General features: G+C 36.1%; 1 protein-coding gene and 1 pseudogene across 4 annotated transcripts; both read right to left on the bottom strand.

Moving 5' to 3' along the window:
• Positions 1-2848: 2848 nt before the first annotated feature.
• Positions 2849-4556, bottom strand: LOC143562285 (putative clathrin assembly protein At4g32285 pseudogene; annotated as a pseudogene).
• Positions 4557-7431: 2875 nt separating this feature from the next.
• Positions 7432-15310, bottom strand: LOC143562311 (topless-related protein 4-like). 4 transcript variants are annotated; one of them, XM_077050144.1, is made up of 24 exons: positions 15233-15310; positions 13518-13619; positions 13230-13409; positions 13034-13147; positions 12777-12935; positions 12522-12705; positions 12326-12437; positions 12124-12236; positions 11874-12045; positions 11217-11326; positions 11077-11146; positions 10907-10980; positions 10618-10809; positions 10388-10515; positions 10071-10305; positions 9807-9971; positions 9618-9710; positions 9378-9530; positions 8976-9086; positions 8715-8894; positions 8517-8645; positions 8346-8441; positions 7911-8266; positions 7432-7828 (listed from the first exon to the last, which is right to left on the bottom strand). In XM_077050144.1, the coding sequence occupies exons 2-24, from the start codon at positions 13595-13597 to the stop codon at positions 7624-7626; spliced, it is 3411 nt and encodes a 1136-aa protein (XP_076906259.1). In that variant the 5' UTR covers positions 13598-13619; positions 15233-15310; the 3' UTR covers positions 7432-7623. The 4 variants fall into 4 exon arrangements, with proteins under 4 accessions (XP_076906259.1, XP_076906260.1, XP_076906261.1 ...); XM_077050145.1 differs by having other exon boundaries at positions 11874-12042; XM_077050146.1 differs by having other exon boundaries at positions 12335-12437.
• Positions 15311-27078: the final 11768 nt, after the last annotated feature.

Genomic DNA, 27078 nt, shown 5'->3' with positions numbered 1-27078 from the left:
ACCTCCAGGTGTAAAAGGTCATCAGACGGTCGACACGGGGCTCGATGTCCAAAATACGGCACACCCATTCGAAATGGCGAACTTTAGCAATCGCCATTGGGTGCACCTCCGTCAAATGCACACCATGTTTCTCCAAAACACGGTATACGAACTTCGTTAATGGGAATCTTAGATTCCCATATATGAAGAACGAGGCGTAAACCCCTATCTTGCGCTTAAGGGCATCGTACACCGTCTGGTTGGGCTCCGGAAACTCTGGCTCATACGGCTCCAGCATGAACTTCTTGACGATGTAATGGTATACATCGACAGGAAGAGTACACTGGCACTCGCCAGCAGTACTATTATCGTCCTTATCGGACGTAGACGTCGGGTTCTCGAGGTAAACGTCAGACTCCTCGACGTTAACCTCAGGATCATGAGTAGAAGAAGACATTTTTTAAAATGTTAAAGAAAGCGGTTTCAGGAGAATGCTCGCCGGAAAAGATGAGTATTCGCCGGAAATCGCTTAAAAGGAAAAGAAGAGTGAAGTGAAGGTATGGGATGAGATACACCCTCTCCCCCCTTATATACTCATCGCAATGAATGCGATGAATTTAATGCGGAGGAGAGAGAGAGCGCAGGTGCAATGAAACGGCGACACGTATGGATAAAGCAAGCTGGCAACAGGTGTCGGAATGGTGCGTGACATGAAACTCGCGCCCACGCGCCTGAAAAAGCGTCCTGACTGACCACATGCTGTCACGTCGTCATAACTTCCTGCACGTTTTGAAACCGTCAGAAGACGCCAACGTCCCTTCAACCGTTTGGACTGTCCTTATCCTTTCACCAACTCTCCGAATTCCAAAAAGATTCAAAAAGATTCAAAAATAAGAGGGAATATACCCCCCCTTACCTTGGAAAACAAGAAACCGTAAGACAAGTGCGGGTACAGTGTCAAGGTGAAACCCTTCACATACTTAGCACCTGCAGGGAATTGAAACCAAGAAGGATCTTATGGGCCATGCTTGCGGAAAGAGAAATAGCACCCCCGCATGGCGGGAACGTTGAGAACTAGATTGTTTGAAGCTTCAAGGTGGAATTGGTTGTTTAACATAACTGATCACTATGTCAAACTACCAAAACCTCGTGGAGAATCTACACAAGTGAAACTCAACGCTCCCAACTTGCAAGGAGGTTACACACCTACCCGCATTTTACCCAAAGATCAGGCAGAAAAGTCGGGAATTTCTGCAAGTGACATTAGGAAAACTGCGGGAAGAATCCCCACGGAAAACCTTAAAAAAACCCTTTTCAAAACCCCTTGCTTAAAGTCCAAAAGTTCCCCTCATTAACAATTCATGAGAAGAACAATGGACTGGGGGGACTTGAAGAGGTAGGTCCCAGCAAAGCCATGTTGGACCCGTAAGACTCACCTTGAAGAGGGACGTCTGCGCAAAGACCAACTGGATCCGCAGGACCCACCATGCTCAGAGAGATGAAGACCTTACACGCAGTAAGCCAGATGTTCCCGCAGGAAAGCCTCCCTTGGTAAAGTACCCTGCCTGTTCCCGCAGCTGCAGATACAAGCCAAGAAGGAGGGCTACCCGCACTAACAGTAAGGCTACACGCATAAGGCACTAACTCTTATACTTCAGTAATGTCACCTGAAGAAGGAATGAGCAGGGCGGGAATATTCCCGCCCAAAAGAGCCAGTCCGTACGCTTCTAGAAGATCTTTTGTACTATACCTACCAAGGTATGGACAAATAGACAAGATCTGGCAAAAGCAACCCATGAACCAATCACAGGGTGACAGCTCACCGACAATAGTACGAGTAGCAGCACGCTCCAGTACAAAAGGTCACTATCAGCCGCTGCCTACCCACCAACTCCCATCGTGGCACGAACATAGCCCGTAGTTGGTGGAAAAGGAATATTATACAGCTGGCCGTACCTGCTTGGAAACCTACCTTCGGCTATAAATACTCCAACACCTTGGAACGGTATCATCATCTTATCTTCTCCAGCTATTTCTCTCTATATACACTTATATTCAGAGCAATCTAGTCTGATTCTCACGCCGGAGGGTGGTCACAAGGAGGAACCCCCCCCCCTTCTCAGTGACGAGCTCACGGTGTCTGTTTTGCAGGTCAAGAAGAATAACCATCTTTGCCGGACCTAACCCTCGTGGGAAACATCTACTTAACCCCCAGATTATCCTTAATCTGCCAGGGACATCTAGTGTTTCTTCAGTAGAACATCTAACCATAGGACACGTATGATAACAAAGACCATGTATTTTCCTTCTATAAGCAAACCTATAAAGTATAAAGTGACAAATGTCTAGCTTGATACATATTTAAGAATTTATTTGGTTTAGGTATGGGTTGTATGTAGGTTTAATTGTGTATGTTTAAGAAGAGTAGCTTGTGTTGACATAGTGGTCACAAGTTTCTCTTTGCAACTAAGTATTGAATGAAGTGGTGATTAGGATCTTTGCCTATAAATTAGGTAGGGCAAAAGGAGGTTGTACTGGTTAATTGGCGTGTCAAAATAGGTACGAAATAAATCAGGTTCTAATCAAGTTGTAACGGAGAATTTAAAAGGTAACTGTGACAATTATTGTGGTGGTGTCTATGATAGTTGACGACAACGTTAACGATAGGGTGATGATTGTGACGATAGTGGCAACTAGGTAGTAATGGAAATGGCGGCGACAGTGGTGGTATTGCCGGTGGCAGCCGTGTTTATTTAAGTCAATTTATTCGGTGATGGAAGTAGCAAGATGTAACTAGTGCTTTAAGGCAATGTGGCATGTGCTTTTGCATACATACATATACATAATGTTGTTACATGGCTGTTTTTAATTAATTTAATGTTACCGGTGGTCCCTAGTTTGTTATTCCGATCCAAACCACCATCATATTCTTCTAACCATAACCGGACCCGCATCATGTTTTCCACACCAACCTTATCGGTCAGTACAAAATCTGAATCATTTCGGGTGTTACCCCTTCAAACTGCCCAAAATTCTTTTATTTCATGAACCAAAATTCTTTTTACACAACTCATATGCAAAACGAGTCGAAAATAACTTTATATAAAACTTTCTTTGTAGGATTAAACATTAATAACATGAATAAAAACTTAATTAATAATATGCATAGTTATAACCTGCATGGTTTCCCATCATACCATTGCTTCCATATGGTTGCCATACCTGTTGCTGCTCCTGCACATAAAAAGCCTTTCGCTTTTCCAGGTCAGCAAGCTGCACGTAAGGCGGTGGTGGGACCATTAGAGACGCTGCAAACGGGTCTTGTGGGTCCACCACCGGCTGCACCTTGACCTCGCTCGGTGCAGGCAATGCTAGCACCGCAGGTGAGTACGCAGGTGCACTCACCTGGTCACTAGTGGACCCCACCAAAGCTAGCTCCCAGTTGGCATGGTTAGCCACTGGTGGCAGCGCCACGTCATTTTCCAAATCCAATAAGTTTTCAGTTGCCGCCACTGTGAGGCCAGTGGCGGCAACTGGTACTACTAGTCCATTTTCTTTTATATTTTTCTTTAAATTATTTTTTTTTTCCCTTAAAAACCTTTCTAAAGTTTCTAAAATCTTATCAGTAACCTTTTGCACTTGTGGGAACTCTGAGGCTCTAGCAACACCTAACTCCTTTGACCATTTATAAAAGTCAACAAGCTCTTCGATCGTTTTCGCTGCGTTAACATACTCGTCAAACGTCCTAACACAATCCGAATATTCCATTTCCGAAAACCGATCAAGTAACACCCCTAACGCCTCGCATATATCCGCATAAATCCAAAAACTTTCATTCAACACAAGGTACAAAGCTGCAAGCACCATTTTACTACTTTTCGCATTCCCACCTGGTCTACACGATAAAACACGTTCGATTAACCGAATCAGTTTATTCAACCGTTCAAGTACCCGATCGGGCTTCATATCCTTAACCGGAGTCATTGCAACTTTCGTTTCTTTTTTCACCGACTCGTACAAATCGCCATAAGATTTCGACTTATGACTAATCCCGAGGGGGGTTAGTTTCCGTTCAAACGCTATGAACTCGAGTTTCTGGTCAAGATACAAAGAATAATTTTTTACAAAAGCCGAATGATCCCAATAACTCGAAAGTGCCTCTGCGCGAAAATCCGACACGTTTAAAGCCCGTGTGCCTTTTCGGGTTGGATACATCATTTCTTGACCGAACGCTGGATCGCCATCGACTAGTAACCTGTGGACAAGCATTAATGCTTTAAGAGCAACTACCCAATTATGTGTTTTGCTTAATCTTTTAGAGATATTGTAAACTGATGCAGTAACATATCCTCTGTGTTGAGATATGAGATGAAGGATCTCTCTTATGTATTTCTCTTCTGCTGGCTCGGTGTCGTGGTTCGTGGCTTTTACGATGAGGACTTCGAGATCGGGTGCTACATTGCCTGCAACTTTGGCTAGGCTTATGCTGGTTTGGTCTTTGACTACACCAATTGCTTTCCTGATTGTGCTTGAAGACATTGATATGAATATTAAGTATGCAGTATGAAGTATGAACCACCTGTTAATATTATCCTGTGGATAAATTTGAGTCCGAATTAATCCAAGAGATTATGTTCTCATAAAACTCAGTGCTGAAAACAAACCGCCTTATCGAGTTCGAGTCAAGCTTGAGCCTCAAATAAAGCTCATTTAGTTATAGAGCCCGAGCTTGAGCTTTATATGGGAAGATTGTTTAGGCTTGTAGTCTTAGAACCATAACGAGCTTAGTGTACTTTTAATTTTTAAGTCTTTTGAACTTATATGTGTTAGATTCACACTGCATAGCCGAGCTTTAGCTCGTTTAAGGTACTGCACACGAGCTCGAGCCGAGTTTAGGCTCGTTAAGTTTTTCAAAAAATAAATAAAAACAACTAAATACATATTAAACTAATTAATAAAAATTAAAAGACCCGAGCTCGAGCTTTAGAAAAAAGAAAAAAAACTTGCATCGAGCGAGCTTGAGCTCGGCTCGTATATATCCCTAGTGCTATTGTATGTTTAGGAGAACAGAACTGTGTGTTTTAAACAAAACGAACCCGAGCTCGGCTCGTTTTGACTTTTGAGAGCTCCGCTCATATACACCCCTAGTGCTACTGTATGTTTATGACAATAGAACTGTCTGTCTTAAACGAGTAGAACCCGAGCTCGACTAGGCTCGAGCCCGTCGTATACACCCCTAGTGCTACTATATGTTAATGACAACAGAACTGTGTGTTTAATACGAGCCAAGCCCGAGCTCGACTAGGTTTGAGCTTTGCTCATTTTGACTTACAAGTGCTCGAGCTCAAGCTTTGCTCGTTTCGAGTTCTTTTCTTAAAGCTCTAAATTGGCCCAGGCTCGGCTCTTTTGTTATTTATTTATTTATTTATTTATTTATTATTATTATTATTATATATTTTGAGAAAACCTTAAACAAGCTTAAGCTCGACTCGAGCTCATGTGCACTTGTGCAGTGACTTAAACAAGCCAAAGCTCAGCTCATGCTCGCCTATGCAGTGTGAAATAAAATACACAGAATCCCAAAAGAGTTAACACCTAAAACCATAAAATGCTCGTTAAGGCCTGACAAGCCTAAACAATTTCCCCATGCATAGCTCGAGCCCAGCTTGCCTCGTTTCGAGCTTTTTATTGACCTGATCTCAAGTAGCTCCTCGTTTACACACACACATAAACACGCAAAATTCAGATATCCGAAATTACACAACACCGAATCACCGACAAAACTTATAATAATAATGTCATACTCGATTACAACACGTAAAACATTCACAAAAACACCATCAAATTAATAAATTAGGTCACAAACACAATCATAATTCGTTCAAATCAATTCAATTCCAAATATCTAATTACAATTAACAATAAACAACCACTTCCACAATAATTTGCAAAACTACGAATTCGAAAACGATCAAATGAATAGAGATTGATTACAAACAAACTTACTTACCGAATGACTGTCAGAGAATATATTTGATCGTATGATCTACGAGAAAGAAAGAAAAGTGAAGAACGCTTTAGGAAAGCCAAAAATGATGAATGTATTGTATGCCAACTTTAATACCACCTTTATTATTATTATTATGCATGTTATTATTATTGAGTGGTATGCCAAGTGTTTATTTTGTTAAGCTTTTTCCAATTTGGTCCTTAAAGTATTGTTGAGTTTCTGTTACTATAATTTATGTGGATTGTAATTTTTTTTTCCACAACTTATTCGATCTTTAACAATGTATTATAAGTTTATAACGTGTTAATGAGCTGATGGTGAAGTGGTAAGGAATAGACTTGACTCAGGTTCGGATTCTGTCACCAGCATTTAGTTTTAGCGGCACCCGGGTGATGATGGGAGACTAGCATTTACTTTTAGCGGCACCCAGGTGATGATGGGAGAATAGGCGAGTATGTGGCGTTCAAGATTCTTGAACTGAACGGGTTTTTCTTACGGTACTGTTGTGCCTTCAGGCGAGTACATGTTCACGGTCGTTGACCTTAGGTGGATCGAGAGACGAGTGTATATTTATAACGGGCATATAATAATTCTAAACATAGTTTGTAATACAAGTAAGCCTAGTGAAACGGATGGGTTGGTATTGGGTTAAAACAAGTTCAGCCTCAAACGACCGTTTTATAAAGTATCAGTTTGGTTCAGGTAAAAAAGCGGGTTAGGCTTGAAATATGTGAATTTAAAAGGAGTGCATATCAAAATTGATTCATCCATTATATTGTGGTGCCTGATTTGAGGCTTGGAGCATTGATGGTAATGAAGATGGTGGAGCATTGATGGTGGCGGCGACACGCTATAGAGCCGAGTGGTGTTCATTCATTTTAATCTAGCCGCTTATACAATAACGACTCAAGTTGAAACGTTATATATCTTGAGTGTGGCTAAAATAATAGGGGCCCATTTTCTAAAAAGACAGGCAGTTGCGTCGGGTAAAACAAGAGCTTGGACCCTAGAATTATAGGGCCCCCATTTTCTAAAAAGACCGAACCTGAAAGTGACTATCTACGTTGCTAATTAGCTACCAAACACCGAGCGTGAAGGGCCTCAGATTAGGGCAAAAATCTCGATCAACGACTCCAGGGAGTAGTTTGGAGTGGTGAGATCAATCAGCCACGACCATTCCGGTTACTTTTCAAACATGATGGATGGCTTGTCCGTTTACTTCCAAACAACCACTACTTGTCCATAGAACGTGATCCGACATGACCAACGTGTTCAATATGACCGGCCCTGGCCAAGGTGTCTGCATTTCCTCTCAGCTAGGCCTTATTATTACCAAACAGCTCAAGTCCAGTTACAAACCGCAGTGACCAAAACCACAACGGTATACATCCATACAGAAAAACAAAACCAACACAGTACTAGTAATAGTGACAGTAATATAATAATAATAAAGATGCAATTCATTAAAAACAACTAAAAAGAGTCGATAAAAACCTTTGTATAACTCGCTAATAAAACCGACAACTTAAACATATGTTTAACTTTTAAAAACTTGCTTTACAGTTTACACCATCTATAACTGATACCGAAGGTATGTAACACTACACTGTTGTCCTTAAACCTTTATAAAAACTTTACCTTTGTGCTTGATCAGTTGTACCAGTTGCACCAGTGGTCAAACCGCTCGGTCCTGCCCCGTTTTCAAGTGGCGGTGAGGTGCCCCATTTCCCTTCCGACTCCAGCGGCTCAAGCACAACCACACCTCCATCAGTCAACCCTAACGCAAATTGATTCGGTTCGCTTGGGTGTGCAGCAATCACAAGTGGATACACCCTTGAACTGCAAAACGTAAAAGTTAACCGGTGTTTAAAAAATAAAAAAGACGTTTATACCCCAATTAACAAAAATTAAAAATACTTACTTTGGATTGGTCTGTAAGTATGACGAAGACGAGACTCGGCATCTTAATCGGAGGGATGATGCGGTAAGAATACCGACACCACCGTCCTCAAAACTCACGTATATCGATTGGCTATCGCATGAGTAAGTCGCGTGTGTGATCAAACCGTTTGTTTCTGGTGGGACCCACTGTTTCAAGCATTCAAGTTTCGGTGCTTCATATATGGCTATCTGAGTTTCATGGACTACTAGCAATTGTGTCTGATCATTGTGAAACTGTACGCGTGTATCAACTACAGGAGCCGCAACGCGTCCAGGTGGAATTTGCAAATTTTTACTCGTTTGTTTCTCCCATGCTTCCATGCTCCAAACACACAACTGCACAGAAATTAAGTTATTTTTTTTGTAAAAACTAATTAAAATATTAAACACGGTCCAGTAATTAAATTTTATTCACCTGAGAATCAGCACCAGAAGATACTAGAATGTTAAGTGCGTTCGAGAATGCCAAGCCTGTTATCCGTTTATTATGACCTTTAAGCTTGGTCTTCACCTGTTTTCATCAAATAATTAACGTTTGTTCGTTTTTGTTTAAAAAATATATAAATGTAGATTAAAAGAAAACAACCTCGTCGATGCGAACATTGTAGATTTGGATAGATGAGTCGTCCATGCCAATGGCTATAATATTATTGTCTTGTGGATGAAATGCTAAAAAGGTTGCAGCAGGTGGAGGTGGCATGAATGTAGTCATAGTCTGCATATCATTAACTGTCAAGCAAAAGATAATAAAAACTATAATGTAATAAAAAAAACTTGGCCATACCTTAAATGTCATCATGTTGAATAAAGAGATTTTCCCGCCAGAAGCAGACATAACATAAGAATCATTCTTGGACAGTGCAAAACACGAGACGGCTTCTTCAGGGTTGGTGTCACTGATAACGTTTGTCATCAAGATACCACTTGTAGGTTGCCATAACTGAGGGGCTACATTTGCAGTAGCCTAGAAAAGACATATATTATATGGGATTGAAAACTAAAAAATTATTAATATTAATAAAAGTATAATAATTATAATAATTACCTTGCCGGTTGAATTACGGTCATTTCGTTGCCATTTCCATAGTTTATGGACCGCATTGGCTGCTAAAGCCAATATTGCAAGTCCTGAATTTGTGTAAATCAACCTTGAAATCTGTAATGACGAGATATTATAAGGGTTGTTTAGATGTATGAATTTGTAATAATCAGATAAATGTTAGATGTTTAAATGTTAGGCAAATTGTGGTTCTTTAAGGTTTCAACAATAAAATGACTAAAAGTGATATTTTTATGAGAAAGATAGAAGTTTTGCAAATGTTAAAAGTCCCAAATCAGTTTTATTTTGTCGCAGATGATATAAATATGATTATGCAAAACCATTTATTTGAAATAATATGATAATACAGATAGCAGAGATGTAATAATGACTAGACTGATGAAATACCCGCATGGCGGAAGATGTAGTATTATCCGGAAGCCTCAATGAGCGGCATTGTGACGGTTCTGTGATTTCTGTCAGTTTCCATATTCTAGATTTTTCCATGGATTCATCTCTGATTCTAGGTTTAACATCAACCAAACTTCGATTGTCACCGTTCTACAAGTGGACCCCATGTAAAAAAAGTCAATATCATGATTTTAAAGTTGGACATATTTATATTAATGCAACTGTAATATATCTCACCATTGCAGCCATTGAGGACATTGGTGTAACTCTATCCATAATGTTGGGTCCAGCAGATTGATTAGAAGCGCCAAATGGAGTCATAGGAGAAGTCTGCATATGTGAATTGAAACGGATAAACTACTTCTGTTTAAATATTTAATGAATTATAAATGTGAATTGTTACAACAAAAAAAAACAAAACTTTACCTTAACAATAGATGCTGAGGCAACTCTGGAAGGATCAAAAGAGCGGTTCTCCATGGTTCTTAGAACCCTAATCCCGTCTGGATTAGCTAAAATATTGATACCACTATCATTTGTTGAAACAGCCAACAGAATCCCGTCTTTGCTAAACCGTATGCAAGGAGAAGCCTGCGCATAGTTTAAAATATTTATATATACACATTTCTTATTTCTTAACAGAACGTGTATCTGAAATTTAACATATAAAAGAAAAGATGTAATGAGTACCGGTAAACCACCATCAGCATCAACGGTTGTTAACAAGTTCGAGCTATCCATATCCCAAAATTTAACAAGGCACTCATCGCCAGCAGCAAGAAAACGGTTTTTTGTAGTATCGAATTGCACAATGCCAACTGAACGTTTCCCGAGCCCGTTATACGTTCTTTTGACAGCCCCTTCACTTTCATTCCACTCTACAATGAATGATTCCCCTTCTTTATTTGTACCACATGAGAATAACCTATAACGTAAAGTAAATAATATACGTCAACAAATATTATATGCAAATGCATATTAAGCACTAAAGTGTTGACTAGTCAAACCTTGTTCCATCTGCACTGTATGCCATTCTGGTGGATGAATGACCTGGCGCGTCATATTCAATTCTTGAACCCATGTTGTCATACAACCATGCTTTTATTTTCCCATCGGTTGCTGTTGAGAAGATAAACTGGTACCCAAAGATATAAATAATTAATTGCATTTTAAAAAGAAACCTTAAAAGGGGTAGTTTATAGTTCCACTCTTATAGTTTATAGTATAAATTTTATACCTGAATGTTTTCTTTAAAATGTGGACATATAGAATATACAGGTGCTCCATGATCATCAAACGTATGCTGTTTAGCACCCGTTACTGCATCCCAAACCTTAATTAAGCGGTCTTCTCCACAAGTCACAATGGAAAGTTGTTTGTTTGGGTAAGAAAACGCGAGGTCGTTAACACTGCCAGCATGAGCCTCAATCTGTATATAGTGTGAAACGTAATAAAAGCAGTTAATATGTATAATAACGACAACAACTTAAAACAAAAAAGAGAAAAATAAAAGGAATAGAATAAACCTCTAAGTGGTTTCTGAAATCATCACCGCCATGGTATGAGTACATCTGCACAATGTACTTAGAGTATGCGACACCTGCATCAAAATTCATATTGTTAATGACTTAATTCTTATCTTATGCACAAAAAAACTAAATATGTATTTAAGTTATACGGTTAACAATTAGCATACCAAAGAGGGTTCCATCAGGGCTCCAAGTTACACGATTTATTTGTGCAGTATAATCGCTGGTCAAAGCAGCCTAGCATAAAAGGTCAACGATTAGCATATATACAAAATATAATTAATTTAATTAGAGCTAGAGCGCATGCCTGTAAAGGCATTGAGAAGACACTATGATCCCAAACTTTAAAATTCTTATGAGCAAGCTTTTCTCTGCTACCAAGTTCCCATATCGAGATTTCCCCGGTACTTGTTCCAACTGTAATTAGTCAATAAGACATAACAAACATCTAAGGTTGTAAATCAACCGATGTTCAGCAGGAAATTCGTATGCGTTTGTTTGTTTGTTTGATAAACGAACTAGCATGAACATAAGACGCGTTCGTTGAATTGTGTTCGTGAACATTCGGCTATGTGTTCATTTATATATGTTAATGCTCGTTAATCTACGTTCGTCTGTTTATGTTTGGTCATTAATGGTTTTTTATATATTTTTATGTTTAGTTTATTATGTCAACTACTTTCAGGAGATCATGTCTAATTCTTGATTTTAAGAATGTTGATTGTTATTTTTCAAATTAATATGTTTGTTTGTGTTCGTTAATGAAACTAACGAAAACATGAACAAATTCATTTTCTTAATGAACGAACATGAGCAAGAAATTTCGTTTGGTTATGTGTTCATAAAGCGTCTGTTTGTCCGATAAATGCTTCACGAACAAACATGAACAAGGTCTCATTTGGTTCGGTTCGTTTACAGTAACATGTCCAATTCTAAGTTATATCTAGAGCATATAAGAACGAACCAAGAAGCAGAATTTGCTGTACTGGATGAAAATCCATGCTTTTAACTACCGAGCCCTGACTTAGAGTCATCACATTGGTTTTTGGTAAATCATCAGATGAATACGAGCTTTGACCATGGCTTTGACCACTGTACCCAACGGGTAAGATATTTACAGGCAGATGATTTGCCTGCTAACAAAATCACAAATCTGGTCAGACCCTAATTAGATTAATATTTAAGACGTCAAATTACTCAGGTTTAACACATACTTCATCAGAAATACCAAATGTCCTTGTTCTCTTTAACACGTGGTCTGAGTCAGCAGTCTGATAGTCAGCAGCAGGATTGTTGGTTGGTGGAGTCCTAGGTCGCTTTAACATAGCTGTTACGTCAAATAAAGATGTGACATTGTTAATAAATAAACAACTTTTAACTACAATAAAATAAAATATAACCAAATAAACTATGTACCAGAATTACTTTGTGGATTGAAACCAAGAGGACCGGCAGAAGCCGATGGATGCGGATTTGCCATCCAACCAGCAAGAGATGTTGGCAAAGCAGCTGGTGCAGGCTGAAAAGGCTTTATACAAAAATAAACAAATAAATGCAAAATACATTGGAAAACTCAATTATTATGAAATCAAAGAAAGTTGTATTCACGTACTCCATGAGCGCCCAAAGGTGGAAATCCAGTAGGTTTTTGTAAAGCACCCATTAATGGATTATTTACAGGGGATGGAGCCCTAGCACCATTCGGCTGTGACTGTCCGCACGAATGGTCAACAAACAGAGTCTTTATGTCTGGATTCGGTTTAGGGTTTTTACACAGCTGATGTTGCCAGTTCAAACTATAAATCAAACGAAAAAAAGTTAACATGAAATCATGAACTTGAGCAACAAAAGTCAATATAATATGGACCTTTGATTGATGAGTGTGCGCAATCTAGAGTTTTTTAAAGTTGGGAAGTTTAGCTTATCGCGAAACAGAGGATTTGCTTCAATCAGCTTTTTAAGTTCTCCCAACATTATGCTTCGTGCAGACTTTGTGTCTCCATATTTTGATAACTGTTCGTTGTCTCTGTATGCACATAATTTTTATCACATATCGGACACATTTATATATTTTATAAATCACATATCAGACACATTTATATACTTTATAATAGTAAATAGAACCTGAAATTCTCCAGGACCAAAAGCTGAGTTATTTCTTTAAAAAGGTCTTCATTAAAAGCCGAAAACACCTTCAAGTCCTTCACTAGAATTTCAACAGCTTTAGCACGATCCTTCCTATAAAACATAAGAATCTAACTCATCATGTGTTTAAAACTCTAAAAGACACACGGATCAAAGAAGTTATGCATAAACATACTTATCTAGGGCTTCAAGGTACTTCTGCTTTCGTATCTCAAAGAAGATCTTCATTGAATATCTGTTATCATCCAACTTCGTAAATCCAGAAAGATATTTCTCCACCTCGTCCCATTCACCATTCGTCACCATTTCTTCAAAATACCGAACATTGAAGAAAAAACCAGACTCTTGCTCCAGCCTTAACAATAAACCAAAACGAATAACACATAAACACAACACTACAATCAAAATTCAAAACCAAAAGTAGCAAATCATTTTCAAATAATTGTAAGCTCATAAACCGTACCTGTGAACAGTCTCTTTAAACTTTTCTTCATCTAGAAACTGAAGTATTAAGAACACAAGCTCCCTGCTAAGAGAAGACATGGTTTCCCTTTCTTCCCTAACACTGCTTATAATCAAAATTTGAAAATGTTAATAAATAAATAAACCTATCAAAATTTTCACGGATAAAACAACAAAAACCTTACCTCAATTTCCTTAAAAGCTAAATTTAAAAAAAAACAAAAAATAAAATAAAATAACTATCAACATATTAACGATAGAGACGAAAATTTAGTACCGAGTACCTATACCAAACAGGTACCATACCCACAGATTCGGTACTCACTTTTTCAGAAATTTGGTACAGGTACCGATATCCCTGGATAAACAACAAAAATCCTACTTCAACTTTCTTAAAAGCTAAATTATACAAATAAAAAGAAACTATCAAAACATCACAGATCAAACAACAAAAATTCTACTTCAACTTTCTTTTCACGAAACAAATCAAACAAAAATCCTACCTCATCTTCATTAAAATTAAACTAGAAACTATAATCAAATTAGTTGAAACTGCATATAATCAAAATGATATTTTTCTTAAAATAGAAACTACAACCAATTTCCTTAAAACTGCTGATAATCAAATTAAAATAAAATCCATCAAAATCTTCACAGATCAAACAACAAAAATCCAAGCTCATTTTTTTAAAGATTAAAATAAAAAGTATAATCAAAATAATATTTTTCTTAAAACCAAACTATAATTAATTTCCTTAAAACTGCAGATAATCAAAATTGTAATTTTAAATTTAAAAAAAAAATCAAAATCTTTACAGATCAAACAACAAAAACCCTACCTCAATTTGCAGATAATCAAAGTTCTATTTAAAAAAAATTAAAAACTATCAAAATCTTCACAAATCAAAAAAAAAATATTACCTCAACTTCGATAAAACTGCAGATCAAAATCAATTTTAAAAAAAAAAAAAAAAAAAAAACTCTTAAAATTATCATGGTTCAAACAACAAAAACCCTACCTCAATTTCCTTAGAACTGCAAATAATCAAAATTATAAATTTAAAAAAAAAATCAAAACCTTCACAGATCAAACAACAAAAAACCTACCTCAATTTCCTCAAAACGGCAAAAAATAAAAAAAATTAAAGCTTTTAAAAAATATATCAAAATCTTCACAGATCAAAAAATAAAAATTCCTACCTCAACTTCGATAAAACTGCAGATAATCAAAATCAAATTAAATAAAAACTATCAAAATCTTCACGGTTCAAACAACAAAAAACTCTACCTCAATTTCCTCTGCAAACAATCAAAATTATAAATTTAAATAAAAATCAAAATCAAAATCTTCACAGATTAAACATCAATAATCCTACTTCAATTTCCTCAAATCTGCATATAATCAAAAAACTAAAGCTAAAAAAAACTATCAAAATCTTCACAGATCAAACAACAAGCATCCAACCTCAATTTCCTTCAAAATTAACCTATAAACCTAGCAATCAAAACCCTAACAAACACCTCCAGCTGATCAATCAATCAATCAATTAAAACCTAAAATCAACGTAAACAAAATCATCTACATCGATATATATATACACGATCTACACATATAATAATAACCTAACCTAAAAACCGATAATAATAACAATAATAATAAGCTAACCACTAAATTTGGGGAAAACTGGAAATTGAACCGAGATTTGATATTCATACCTCTTCAATTGGATGTAACAGAAGCCGATTTGAATAATAATAATAATATTATTATTATTATTATTATTATTATTACTATTATTATTATTATTATTATTATTATTATTATTACTACTACTTGTAAGTGATTAGGGTTCTAGACAGATTGATGAGCCGATGAAGGAAATAAGTAGGGCAAGGAATGATAAGTGAAGTGACTTATTATCATAAAATGATAATTAGAGTATCGTATTAGAGGTTAAATAGCTTATATAACCACACTCTCTTTTTAGTTTTTTATTTATTTATTTATTTATTTATTCTAGAGATAATGATATATGTATAACTTTTAACACGTTAATGAGAGATAGTGGTGCACAACTTGGATGTTTTGTATCTATCGGTTTCGGGTATGGTTAACAAATATTAAAATCAGGTCTGGTATAAACCGGTTCTAGGTATAGTCGGGTATTCAACTGGGTTTCCGGAGTTTTTTTTCGAGTTTCGGGTAGGGTTGGGTCGGTTTTGATCGAGTAAAGGTGGAATCAGTTATGGCGGGTCCGGTTCCGGGTACAGGTTCGGTAAGAAACACAATTCCAAGTCGTACCCACGGGTCAGGTCCAGATTCGAGTATTTTGTACACCTCTGATAAGAGATAAAAGTGTAAAATCGCTAGCTTTACTTTCTAAAGATCAATGTTATAAAAACCGATATGTACAGGGTAGTGAAACTAGTTATATCGGATTTTAGGTAAGATAGTCGGTATTTAAAGTCTGGTATTTTTAGGCAGTTTGCTAAAACAATATACCCAGTTTTTTAATAACTACCGCTTTTAAACTCAAGAGATCTTTGATAATTTTATGTGGCACCTATTTTTGAAAAATGACTTTTAGCCAGGTGTATAAATTTGAAACGAAAAAATACAGTAAACGACAATTCGTTAAGCGACCAATTTTGTATCCTGCAAATCCAATGTTGGTTTCTTTTCATATTTTATGATTGATTAAATTCGTATACAAACTACAAACTTCATATTTGACTCGATCATAGTCCATGTGTGATGTTTATTGCTTAATGTAGTTTTGGTTATTTATTGAGTTAAATTTTCATTTATATAGGATTACAAGTAAATTATTCAATTTGGTTGAAACTCCCGATACTTCTCTGTTCAACCTGGTGTACCATTTTTAACCAAATTCGGTGCGAATAAAAAACTAGTTTTTAAAACATTGCTAAAGATCGAATTCCATTTCTAAGTAATTTTTTAAGCTCGAGTTTGGTTTGAGCTCGACTAATTAAATATTTATTATTATTATTTTATTTTTTTAAGTCATTCTCTCTAGCAAGAAGAACTAAAATGTCCTTTTATCTCATAACTCCTTTCATCCACCTCTAGTCGTGTATTACATGCATAGTCGTGTCAGATGAAAAATCACAATTCACACATATAGCCATGAGATACACAATTCCAGGTGCGCGTGTCTACTTGCATGCCCTGAGCGAAGGAGCATTTAGTTAACAACTTTTCAATCATGTATAATCAGTATGCATACGTTCGGTGGTAGGTAGTTGGCAAGATTCAACACATATGCATATGGCCTTACCTATACTTGCCTTCTTCGCATATTAGAGGTGCTTTTGAAATCGCAAAGAGCCAAATGATATCTAAATATCGATTGTCTTTGGAATCACAAAGAGCCAAACGATATCAAACTATACTGGTGGTTTTCTTAATCAATAATGACAATTCAAAAGATACTAGACGTCTTTAGGATCACAAGAGCAATCGTTATTCATCATTCGTTCATAAGATCAATTATACGACTATACGAGTGATGTTAAGTAGTGTTCTCAACTTATTAAAGGATTAAAGCACAGTTGGTGTCACATTGTAGAGTTGTATCGCTATTCTAAACCCTATCTTGTTGAGAAAAAATTTCAATTTCAGCAAAATGATCATTAATATACACCTCTTATATTAGTTGAATTCTTGAACTCAAAATGTGTAATTAAGTAATGCAACTGACTTTGATTCATGTTTATCATTTAAACTTTTGATAATTTGTGATTTGTGTAATAAATTTATTGTGATTTCTTGTGTGTACAGAAGCTCCACTTTGCATGCTATCAAGATTCAAGAAGTTCATCTGTTATTGAATAATACAGTTCTTTAAGGTAATGGAATAAGTATAAGTCTCATGTTTTCTACTATGAATCTCAACTACGGAATTCTCAAGCTTTGGTTTTTGGTTCAGTTTTAGCCCAAAACCAAACCGAAACAAAAACCGACAATTCGGTCTTATGTTTTTATAAAAATCGAATTTATAGTTCGGTTTTGGTTTTGCATGTAAACAAAACCGAAAACCGAGCCAGAGTTCTAGATTATTTTTTTCATTTTAAGTAATTTATAAAATAACTCAAATATTTTAGCCATAATGTATAATAATCAATTAGTTATTAGTTGGAAAAATGATTTAGGCCTAAATTCATTATTTTTGGAAGTTTTTTATTTTCGACCCAAATTCTCAAGTTCAAATGGCAAAACCGAAAAAGCCGAACCCGAAACGAAAACCGAAACCGAACGGTTCGAAAACCCAAAGTTTTGGTTTTTGGTTCGGTTTTAGCCAAAATCGAACCGAAACAAAACCAACGGTTCGGTCAATGATTTATAAAAATTGAATTTATAATTCGGTTTTGGCTTTATCATGTAAACAAAACTGAAAAACCGAACCGAGCCAGATTTCTAGATTTTCATTTTTCATTTTAAGTGATCTATAAAATAACTCAAATATTTTAGCCATAATGTATAATAATTATTTAGTTATTAATCGTCAAAATGATTTACGCCTAAATTCATTATTTTTGGCAAATTTTTGTTTTCGGCCCAAATTCTCAAGCTCAAATGGCAAAATCAAAAAAGACGAAACGAAAATCGAAACCACTACGAAAACCAAAACCGACACTTTAATTGATGCTTCTTTAATTTCAATGAATATAATTGCTAGCGATTTCATTTCAGGAAAAATGCATCCACCACTACGAACGCACTAGTTGTTGAAATAGTTGATCTGTGTCAAGAAGGAACACACCCAATCGTCAGAAAAATCCTACAAGATGTTGTATGAACACCACCTAAACTTTTTGGAAAGTAACTCGAGGATCGAGTACAGTTTGAATTTACTGGTTGAGAAAGTTATTAAAGAAGAAACGACCCAAAATGCTCACTGGGCGGCTGAAAGAAGCTATTAAAAATATTCGGAAGACGTTGCTAATCACTCGGTGGTTCGAGAGACTTACATGGATAGCCTTTTTATTCAACATTAGGTAGTTTGGGTCGGGGTCTGCGATGCTATTACTCATGTATTTAGTCATGGCGTGCATGGTCACCCAACTCTACATGTCAACCTGAGACCTATCATGCTTGTTTTAGGTAAGGTGTGCAACAAATGCATGTTTTACCATGGTGGCTGAGTCTCTGATCTTGTACTTCTAGATTCTTTCGTGCATGAATTCGTTGCATCTATAATTGTTTTGTGTGTATCGCGGTGGTTGTATTTCCATAGCGTGTGTGGTAAACCGAAATCTTGATTCCGATAGTGAATGAGTTGTGATATGCATGGCTATGGACGTTGTTAACCTCAATACATAGTTTTTTTTTTGTGTGTGTGGGGGGGTTCCTATAATCACCTTTCGACATAAGAATCAATATGGTAAATTGTTAAAGAGGCAATCGAGGAGTGAGATAAGAATCATTTTACCGTTAGGTGGAGTCTTCTATTTACATGCGAATCTATGCAGTAATTATTGGGCCATATGTCATAAGAATATCTGGGCCTTCCCTTATATAGTTATGCTTGCATCAAAGCTTCCACTTTAGATAGTGCTTGTGTTTCTTCTCCTCTTGTATAGTAAATTACCACTATACTCTTCATGGGCCTTCCCATAATTTCCATCCAACATGGGCTTATATGTGCAAAACCAAATCCTTTATTGAAATCCATAATTTATTTACAAATTTCTAAGGGTTACAAATAATGAAAGTCTACATGCTGATAGTGATCTCAACTTCTACGATTATGTACCGGCCAAGGCAACACCAGGCGTTAGATTTTGCCTTTATTACAAAGCACAACCAATGACGGGCCCATGATTTTTTATGAGATCAACTTTCTCGATGGTCAGATTTTTCACAATGACACGTTAAAACTTTTGGGTTGGTTAGTTCGGTTCAGTTACATGCAAACCCAAAACAACCCAAAAATTCTGTTTTCAATAATAGCTGAAAAACTAAAAACTAAACGGTTGTTTTTGTTTGGATTCGGTTGTTTTGGTTTGCTATAATTACATAACTTGTAGACCATTACAACCCAAGATGCAACAAACACATGCGTGTATGATTGTCAAGGGTTGAGACTTGAGAGCTTTTTCAAGCACAAACACTAGCACTATACTACAATGACAATTTGGTTTATTATTTACGCATTATCTTCTCCTCTCGAAATGGAAAAGCCAAACTGAGTATATTTGTTATTATATATACCCTACTCACACACAAATTGCAACGAGGTCGGGCAACAATTCACATCCATTGAAAACACAAATTATATGCATACCAACCAATATGGTACGTGGCATCAAAGAACTCATGAACTTATTAGTCTTCATGTGGACATGCTATAAGTATGATTTGTATAAGATAATAAGATATTAAACTCATACTTAAATTAGAACACCCGAGCTAAATGAAAGAGAGAGCCGGTAGTTCTCGTAATCCCTCCCGAGCTAAATGTTCAAATCCAGCAAAAGCAAATGTCCAAAGTTACAGTTCTTGAGGGACTAAATGTGTAATTTTGGTTGATTAGTTTGTAATAACTAGTCGTTAACACTGTTCAGAGTTGTTAATTCGTTTTTGATAATCTTTATTTATTGTAATCATCTTTTCTTCGAAACCTAATTCATTCTTTGATCTTGGTTTCCATTCTGTCTGTCAATTCCAGTACCTATATATGTACCTAGTTTCAAAAACGAATCCTAGCACGGCTGTTTGTAAATGTCTAATCGTCTGTACGGTGAAGAGTCTTCTTCTTCTTCTTCTTCTTCTTCTTCTTCTTCTTCTTCTTCTTGGAACATCGGAGACCATGTAGAGGTGTTTAGTGTTTATTCTAAGGGACTACTAGTGAAGCGGATGTTCGAGGTCCTGATTCTAGACTAATCAAAGTCACGTTGGCCGGAATAGGTGTGGCCGTATGCGACTCCAAGAATAACTTGATTCTTGAGTCTGCGAAACCTCTCGATTTATCTGAATATGATCATCTGGTTTCACGCGTTGATTGAGGCTTTGAAAGTCGCGACTGATTTGGATCTTAAGAGAACACCTGCAGTATGTATTGGTTGTCCTCCCCTATATCAATTTGTAAGTTCTTTTCATTTCCAAACCGATAGTTTCATTTCCAAACCGACTGATTTGGATCCAAACCGATGGTTTCGTTTTTATAAAAAAACCGAATCTCTACATTTTTGTTTCTTTTATGCTTTATTTTAACTAATAATTTATAACAATTTAATAATATGTATCGGATGTTTTCACCCGTGGTTGTAAGGCTGTATGTAGTGGGCGACAAACCAAGGGCGATGGGGCGATTTTTGTGGTGAACATCGCCCCAGGTGACAATAAGGGCGATAAGGGGAGGGGGTGATGATTATTTGTCGCCAATGTTTATTATTTTTATATTGTGTATGTGTGTGTGATATATATATATATATATATATATATATAGATCAAGGTTATAAAAAAGTAGATTTTTCCTAAGAAGTGTAGAAAGTGTGTTTTCACCATTAGATCTAATAAAACACAGCGCACAATAACACACTGCAACTAAAATAAAACACACCGCACAATAAATACACTTTTCATATCCACCGTCAAATCAACATATCTAAGGCACCAGATTACTACTTACACTTTTTAGACACACTTCATTTCTTATTATAACCCCATCCTATATGATTTTACACCACCATTACACCCCTAAAGCAAAAGCCCGCCCTTTGCTGAATGGGCGCCACATGGCGCAAGTCGCCCCATTTTTTAGTCAATCCACTACACATAGCCTAGGGTTATTACACCATATATAATGTAACTCACTGATCAAATGCATAACAGTCAATCAATTGGCTTATAATTATAGCCTAAGAATTTCTCAGCATCAAATGGCAAAAACCAAAACCCAACGCTTTCAAAAACCCAAGTTTTGGTTTTAGCCCTATAATCATAGCACCATATGTGATCTATTAGGCATATGCTTGCAAAACGTGTCCGTCCATTTAGCTTTAACCCAACACGAACCTTTTGTTTGGGGTTTATTTCATGATAAATGATAACCTTATTTGTTTAATCAATATTATTGAGTATTTCTTTGTTTCATTCATAATCAATCGTGTGATAAGTGTGCCTAATATCACATAATTTCAGGTTATTAGGCAGTCAGATATACTACAAGAGAATGCAAAAAACATTTTAAAACAAATGTATCACTGTGAGATACATTTCAGCTACAACAAGTTCTCTCTTCTCGATCACAATGAAGTTAACTTCGCGTTCAAGCTTTCAAGAGAAGCTATAGAGTCCCAAAAAAGCATGAAACTAACTCAAGAGCAACTGGAAAATTGTGTAATGTGCTTAGATTATAGACGTGTACACCAATTACTTTCAGTCAAAGGTTGTACACACCGATATTGCTACGCTTGTGTGAATCAACATGTTGAAGAGAATCTGCTTAGTGGTATGTTAGAAATTTGCCCTTGTGAAGGTTGCGGGAATGAAATGAAACTTACAAGCTGTGAAAAATTCTTGACTCCGAAGTTTATATATATGATGGCACAACTGGAGATGAAAGAACTGTCATTTTATACAAAAAATGTTTGTTGTCCTTATCCTAATTGCTCCGCGCCTGATGTTAAGAACCGAAGTTCTTAGGCCTCCTAAACCGATGAATATATTTGGAGCTGCAACATGTTGTAAATGCTATGGTAAATTTTGCATTGCTTGTAGAGTTCCATGACATTATGGCATGAACTGTATAGAGTATATACAAAGAAGGCATGCACGACTAGATTTTCATTTTTCATTTTAAGTAATCTATAAAATAACTCAAATATTTTAGCCATAATGTATAATAATCAATTAATTGTCAAAATGATTTACGCCTGAATTCATTATTTTTGGCAAATTTTTGTTTTCGGCCCAAATTCTCAAGCTCAAATGGCAAAATCGAAAAAGATGGAACGAAAACCAAAACGACTACGAAAACCAAACCGACACCATAATTGATGTTTCTTTAATTTCAATGAATATAATTGCTAACAAATTATTTTCAGGAAAAATGCGTCCGCCACTACGAAAACAGCAGTTAGCGAAAGGATTGATCCGCATCAGAAAGGAGCAGGCCCAATCCTCTCAAAAATTACTACAAAATGTTGGATGAACACCAGTTGAACCTGTTAGAAAGTAACTCGAGGATCGAGTCTAGTTTGAATGTACTCGTAGAGAAAGCTGCTAAAGAAGAAATGACCCAAAATGCTCATCGGGCGGCTGAAAGGGAACATTGGGAGGCGTTTAAAAAATACTCAGAAGATGTTGCCAATCACTCGGTGGTTAGAAAGGCTTACATGGATAGCCAAGAAACAAGTGAACTCAAAGGAGGTGAAATACGCCACTCTAGGTTTCTTAATTAAAATGTTGGATTAATTTTAGGAGGCTCATCTGCTGCCTTTTTTGCCATGAGTCAATGGGTGACCACCCGTTTTAACCGTAAGGATTCATAGGATGGCTATGTGTGGGCGAGGCTGCAATGCTTTTAGTGGCGTAGTTGGTCATGGCTCGGATGATTACTCATTACCATATGTGTACTAGAGACCCGTCACAAGGGCTGTGGGTTAAGTGCGTGACGAATGGATGTTATACTATTGCGGTAATGTCGTCGATCATGGTGTTTCTTGCAACTTATGTGGAACCAATTGCAGCGGGTATAAATGCTGGGATCTTAGCCTTACTGTTGAAACTTGTGATTCTATTGGTATGTAGTGGCAAGGAGGTTTTGAGACTACTGAGTCCGTGGATAAATATAGTATACCTTGTAGAAATCAGAATTTGTTTGTTAGCAGAAAGTATTGTTTTTGATAACTTTGGTTCATAGGTTGAAAATACACCGTATTGACATTCATCATCGGTGTTTGAGACGATGGTCCATTTTCAGACAAGGAAAATTTAGTATTTTTGTTTAGCAAAATTTATATTCAATTTCCAAAATATTGTTCCTTAATTCTTAATTTTCAAGAATATACAATTGTTGGTATATTAAATGTGTCAAACAGAAAATGATAAATGGTAGTATGTTTTTACCATTGGGATCATTATGGAAATATAAAAAAGAAAACATATTAGATTGTAAGATCGTCCACTTCAACTCTTTGTAATCCACTGCTGATTGATAAATCTAATAAAAGAAATATTATAAAGTTATAAACGAAACCAACAAATTCAGAATCAGGTGAGAAATATGAAAATACAAGCGTCACTAACCTCTTTTACTGTGCATCGGCTTGTGTACTTTGGCGATAGCCGGAGAAATTCCAGGCGTCACTAACCCCTGTTTCAGTGCATCGGCTTGTGTACTAAACATATGATCCTAGAAAACGCCTGCATTTGGAGCATATAATTCACATAAATCCTAAATTAATGTCACATTGTCACATCTAAAAAAAATAGAAATTTTGGTACCTTCTTGTCACAGGGAGACTTACTTGTATGACCATAACACCACTTTCAATTTCTTAATAATTATTCAACCGCAACTAACCAACAAACGGATAAAAGTTAATAATCTAGTTCAAAAAAGTGAAAAACCGCAAGACTGTAGTGTACACAATGGTAACACACCAAACTTCTCCCATAGTGAAAACACAGAGCAAATTATCATGCGATATAAAAAATATACATTACGATAGGCGAGATGAAAGATGAAGAAAAGGTAGGGCTTTCCGCGAGAAATAAGAGTCATGAGGATGTGTTGGTTTTTCAAAATTGTAGTTAAATTTCACGAGTATATAGCTATTTCCCCCTTTTTAAATTTGTTTTAAAACAATAACTATTTATTATGCCCACACCCACACACATATATATACGCACACGCCATATTAACACAAAAAACTAATATTTAGGGCCTCGTGGGACTGTCGTGTTGTGGCATGTTAAGCGTTAAAAAAAAATTAGCGTTATTTATATCGAAACGATGATAAAAATAAAGATGTCGCAATGGAAAATCCGAATATTATAAAACATCATGTTCTTAAAGTTTTAAGATAAAAAAGTTTATAAAAAAGTCAAAACCTTGAAGCAGCTTTGACGGTCTGTATGTACGCTTCGATAACTTGCACATTATGTCACACGTCTTCGTTTTGAATGAACTTTACATCAAAACGTAGATAAATATAAGCTTGTCGTAATGCTATATTATGAATTTTATTAAAATCAAAATTTATGAAGTTATAAGATGAAAACAAAGAAATGAGATTGTGTCATGAAAAACTATAGGTAAAACTTGAGAGGGGGGGGGGGTAAAGTATACAAATTTGAGAGGTAAAAGTGTTACATTATTGTTGAAGATCAGGTTTTATTGATGACTTACATCAAATAAATGTTATACCATGTTTAAAATTTTGTATGAAAAAAGGAATAGTAAATATGTGGCAAGAGTAGAATCTCCTTTTTAACATATAGTATATTTTCTACCACAATAAAAAAGAGCATTCACATCCTATTCCCTGTATTTTGTGTGTAGAGCTTTTATGATGTATGAAGTAGTTTACGGTGATGTGAGTAGAGTGAAAAGAACATGATGATATTTATGTGAATTTGAAAAACTATTATTCACTCTCTATATTTTATATTATTTGAAAATGTTTGTGAGTGAAGCTGAGAGAAAAAACAATTATAAATGTATAAAAAATGTTTGTGTAGATTGGTTTGAAATATGATGTGGCATGTTGAGTTGGCAGTTTGAAACCAAAACCAATGTTATGCATTGGAGATGCTCTAATGCATGCTACTTTCACATCTTCTGGCATAAAGCTTTAACTTGATATAAACACTTAATAAAGTTCCATGGTCCATGTCTTGTTGATCCTATATTTTAAATTCGGTTCTTATGGGTCTAGCAAGACCGAATAGAATGTCCACTAATTATTGTACATGTATAATCTAGTACAGTGACAAAGCTTGAATATAAGCGTCGAGGGGGCCGGACTTAATATGTATAAAAAAATTCGTAAACTAGAGGGGCGTGGGCTCAAAATTTCGGTCGGAAACGGGTAAATTTACACTATGTGTAAAAGTTTTCGGCCAAAAAATGATAAATTTACATTACCGAGCAAAAAACGGAGGGGCCGGGCTCAAAATTTCGGTCGGAAACGGGTAAATTTACACTATTTATACAAATTTTCGGCCGAAAAAAAAGATAAATTTACACTTCCGAGCAAAAAACGGAGGGGGCCGTCAAATTTTCGGTCATAAATGGGTAAATTTACACTATGTATAAAAATTTCAACAGTTAAAGGATAAATTTACACTATCGAGCCAAAAAACGGAGGGGCCGGGGCCTCCCGTGGCCCCAACTAAGCTTCTTCCTTGATCTAGTGTTGGTTAGATATCGATCATTCGTAGTTCTCTTCTTTAGTAACCATCCTAACCGAACTACACACATCTAGTGCCTTTAATCGGTTAGTTCAAAGACAAGGCTCATTTCTAAACTGATTCCTCATATAGTACACTAAATTACTCTCTAGTGGACATTACAAATTGGTTATCACAACCTGAGCCTTCATTATTCTTTCTCACATTCACTAAGTTAACTAGGACACAATAACTCAAGACGTTTGCTGGACGAGTCTTGTTTGGTTTGATATAATGTTCACAATTATAACTTGTCTTTCACTATTAATAAAATTCTTGTGTTCTGAGGTACTAGGGTCACATTAACTAGTAGCTTGATTTGCCATTCTTGTTATCACAAATAGTTCGTTATATCAAAAGTATTCTTAGGCATTTATTCAAGCCTTCACACATTCAGGTGCTTTCCAACACCCATATTAGCTTCTCATTCTTTCAAAGTCATGATTTATCCTTGAACTACGTTATCATTTGTTAAATGTGCATTATTCCCATATAAATAATCAAAATACACATGTACGTTAACACACAATTACCCTTAATTTCAAGACATTTCATTCCATAATACCAAATCGTCATACAAGAGTTAACCACATAGTTAACAGTATTAATTAAAAATCTAGGGTGAGGATTATCACCGTTAGGTGAGCAAAATAAAATTTGGTATCATAATTTAAAAATATATACGTGTTAATTAGGAAACACATTCAAATTATGATGTTATTAAAATTGAAAAAACAAAAAAATAAAATTACAAATTTCTTTTGTTGTTCTATATGATTTTAAAAACACTTCATTATATCTTTGACCGAACACAAACAAAATATGTACCCGTCTGACATGATTAATGCATATAGAGTCTATGCTGCTTGTAAACAACAACAAAAATATACATATATCCAAATTACCAAAAGATATATCCGTTGCCAGGGATCGTACGAATTTGAATCAGATTTCGGATCAATCTTTATTGATTGACTGCCTCCATTATGTTGTTGCTAGCAAATACCACTATTTTTGGTTTTGGCTCTTCCAAATCATTCCCGCAGGAGATCCGGACCCTTTTTTTATCCTTCGATAAAAAGATTCATTCTCTTCATAAGGGATGTATGGATTCTAGAGAAGAGAGGAGCCATGGTGG

Source organism: Bidens hawaiensis, unplaced genomic scaffold, assembly GCF_021521415.1.
Source record: "Bidens hawaiensis isolate Kalapana, Puna unplaced genomic scaffold, B.hawaiensis_p1.1 tig00020924_1, whole genome shotgun sequence".
In the NCBI taxonomy this organism is placed as follows: Eukaryota; Viridiplantae; Streptophyta; class Magnoliopsida; order Asterales; family Asteraceae; genus Bidens; species Bidens hawaiensis.
The sequence above is the reverse complement of the archived record's forward strand: the minus strand, read 5'-3'. Positions and strand labels throughout refer to the sequence as shown.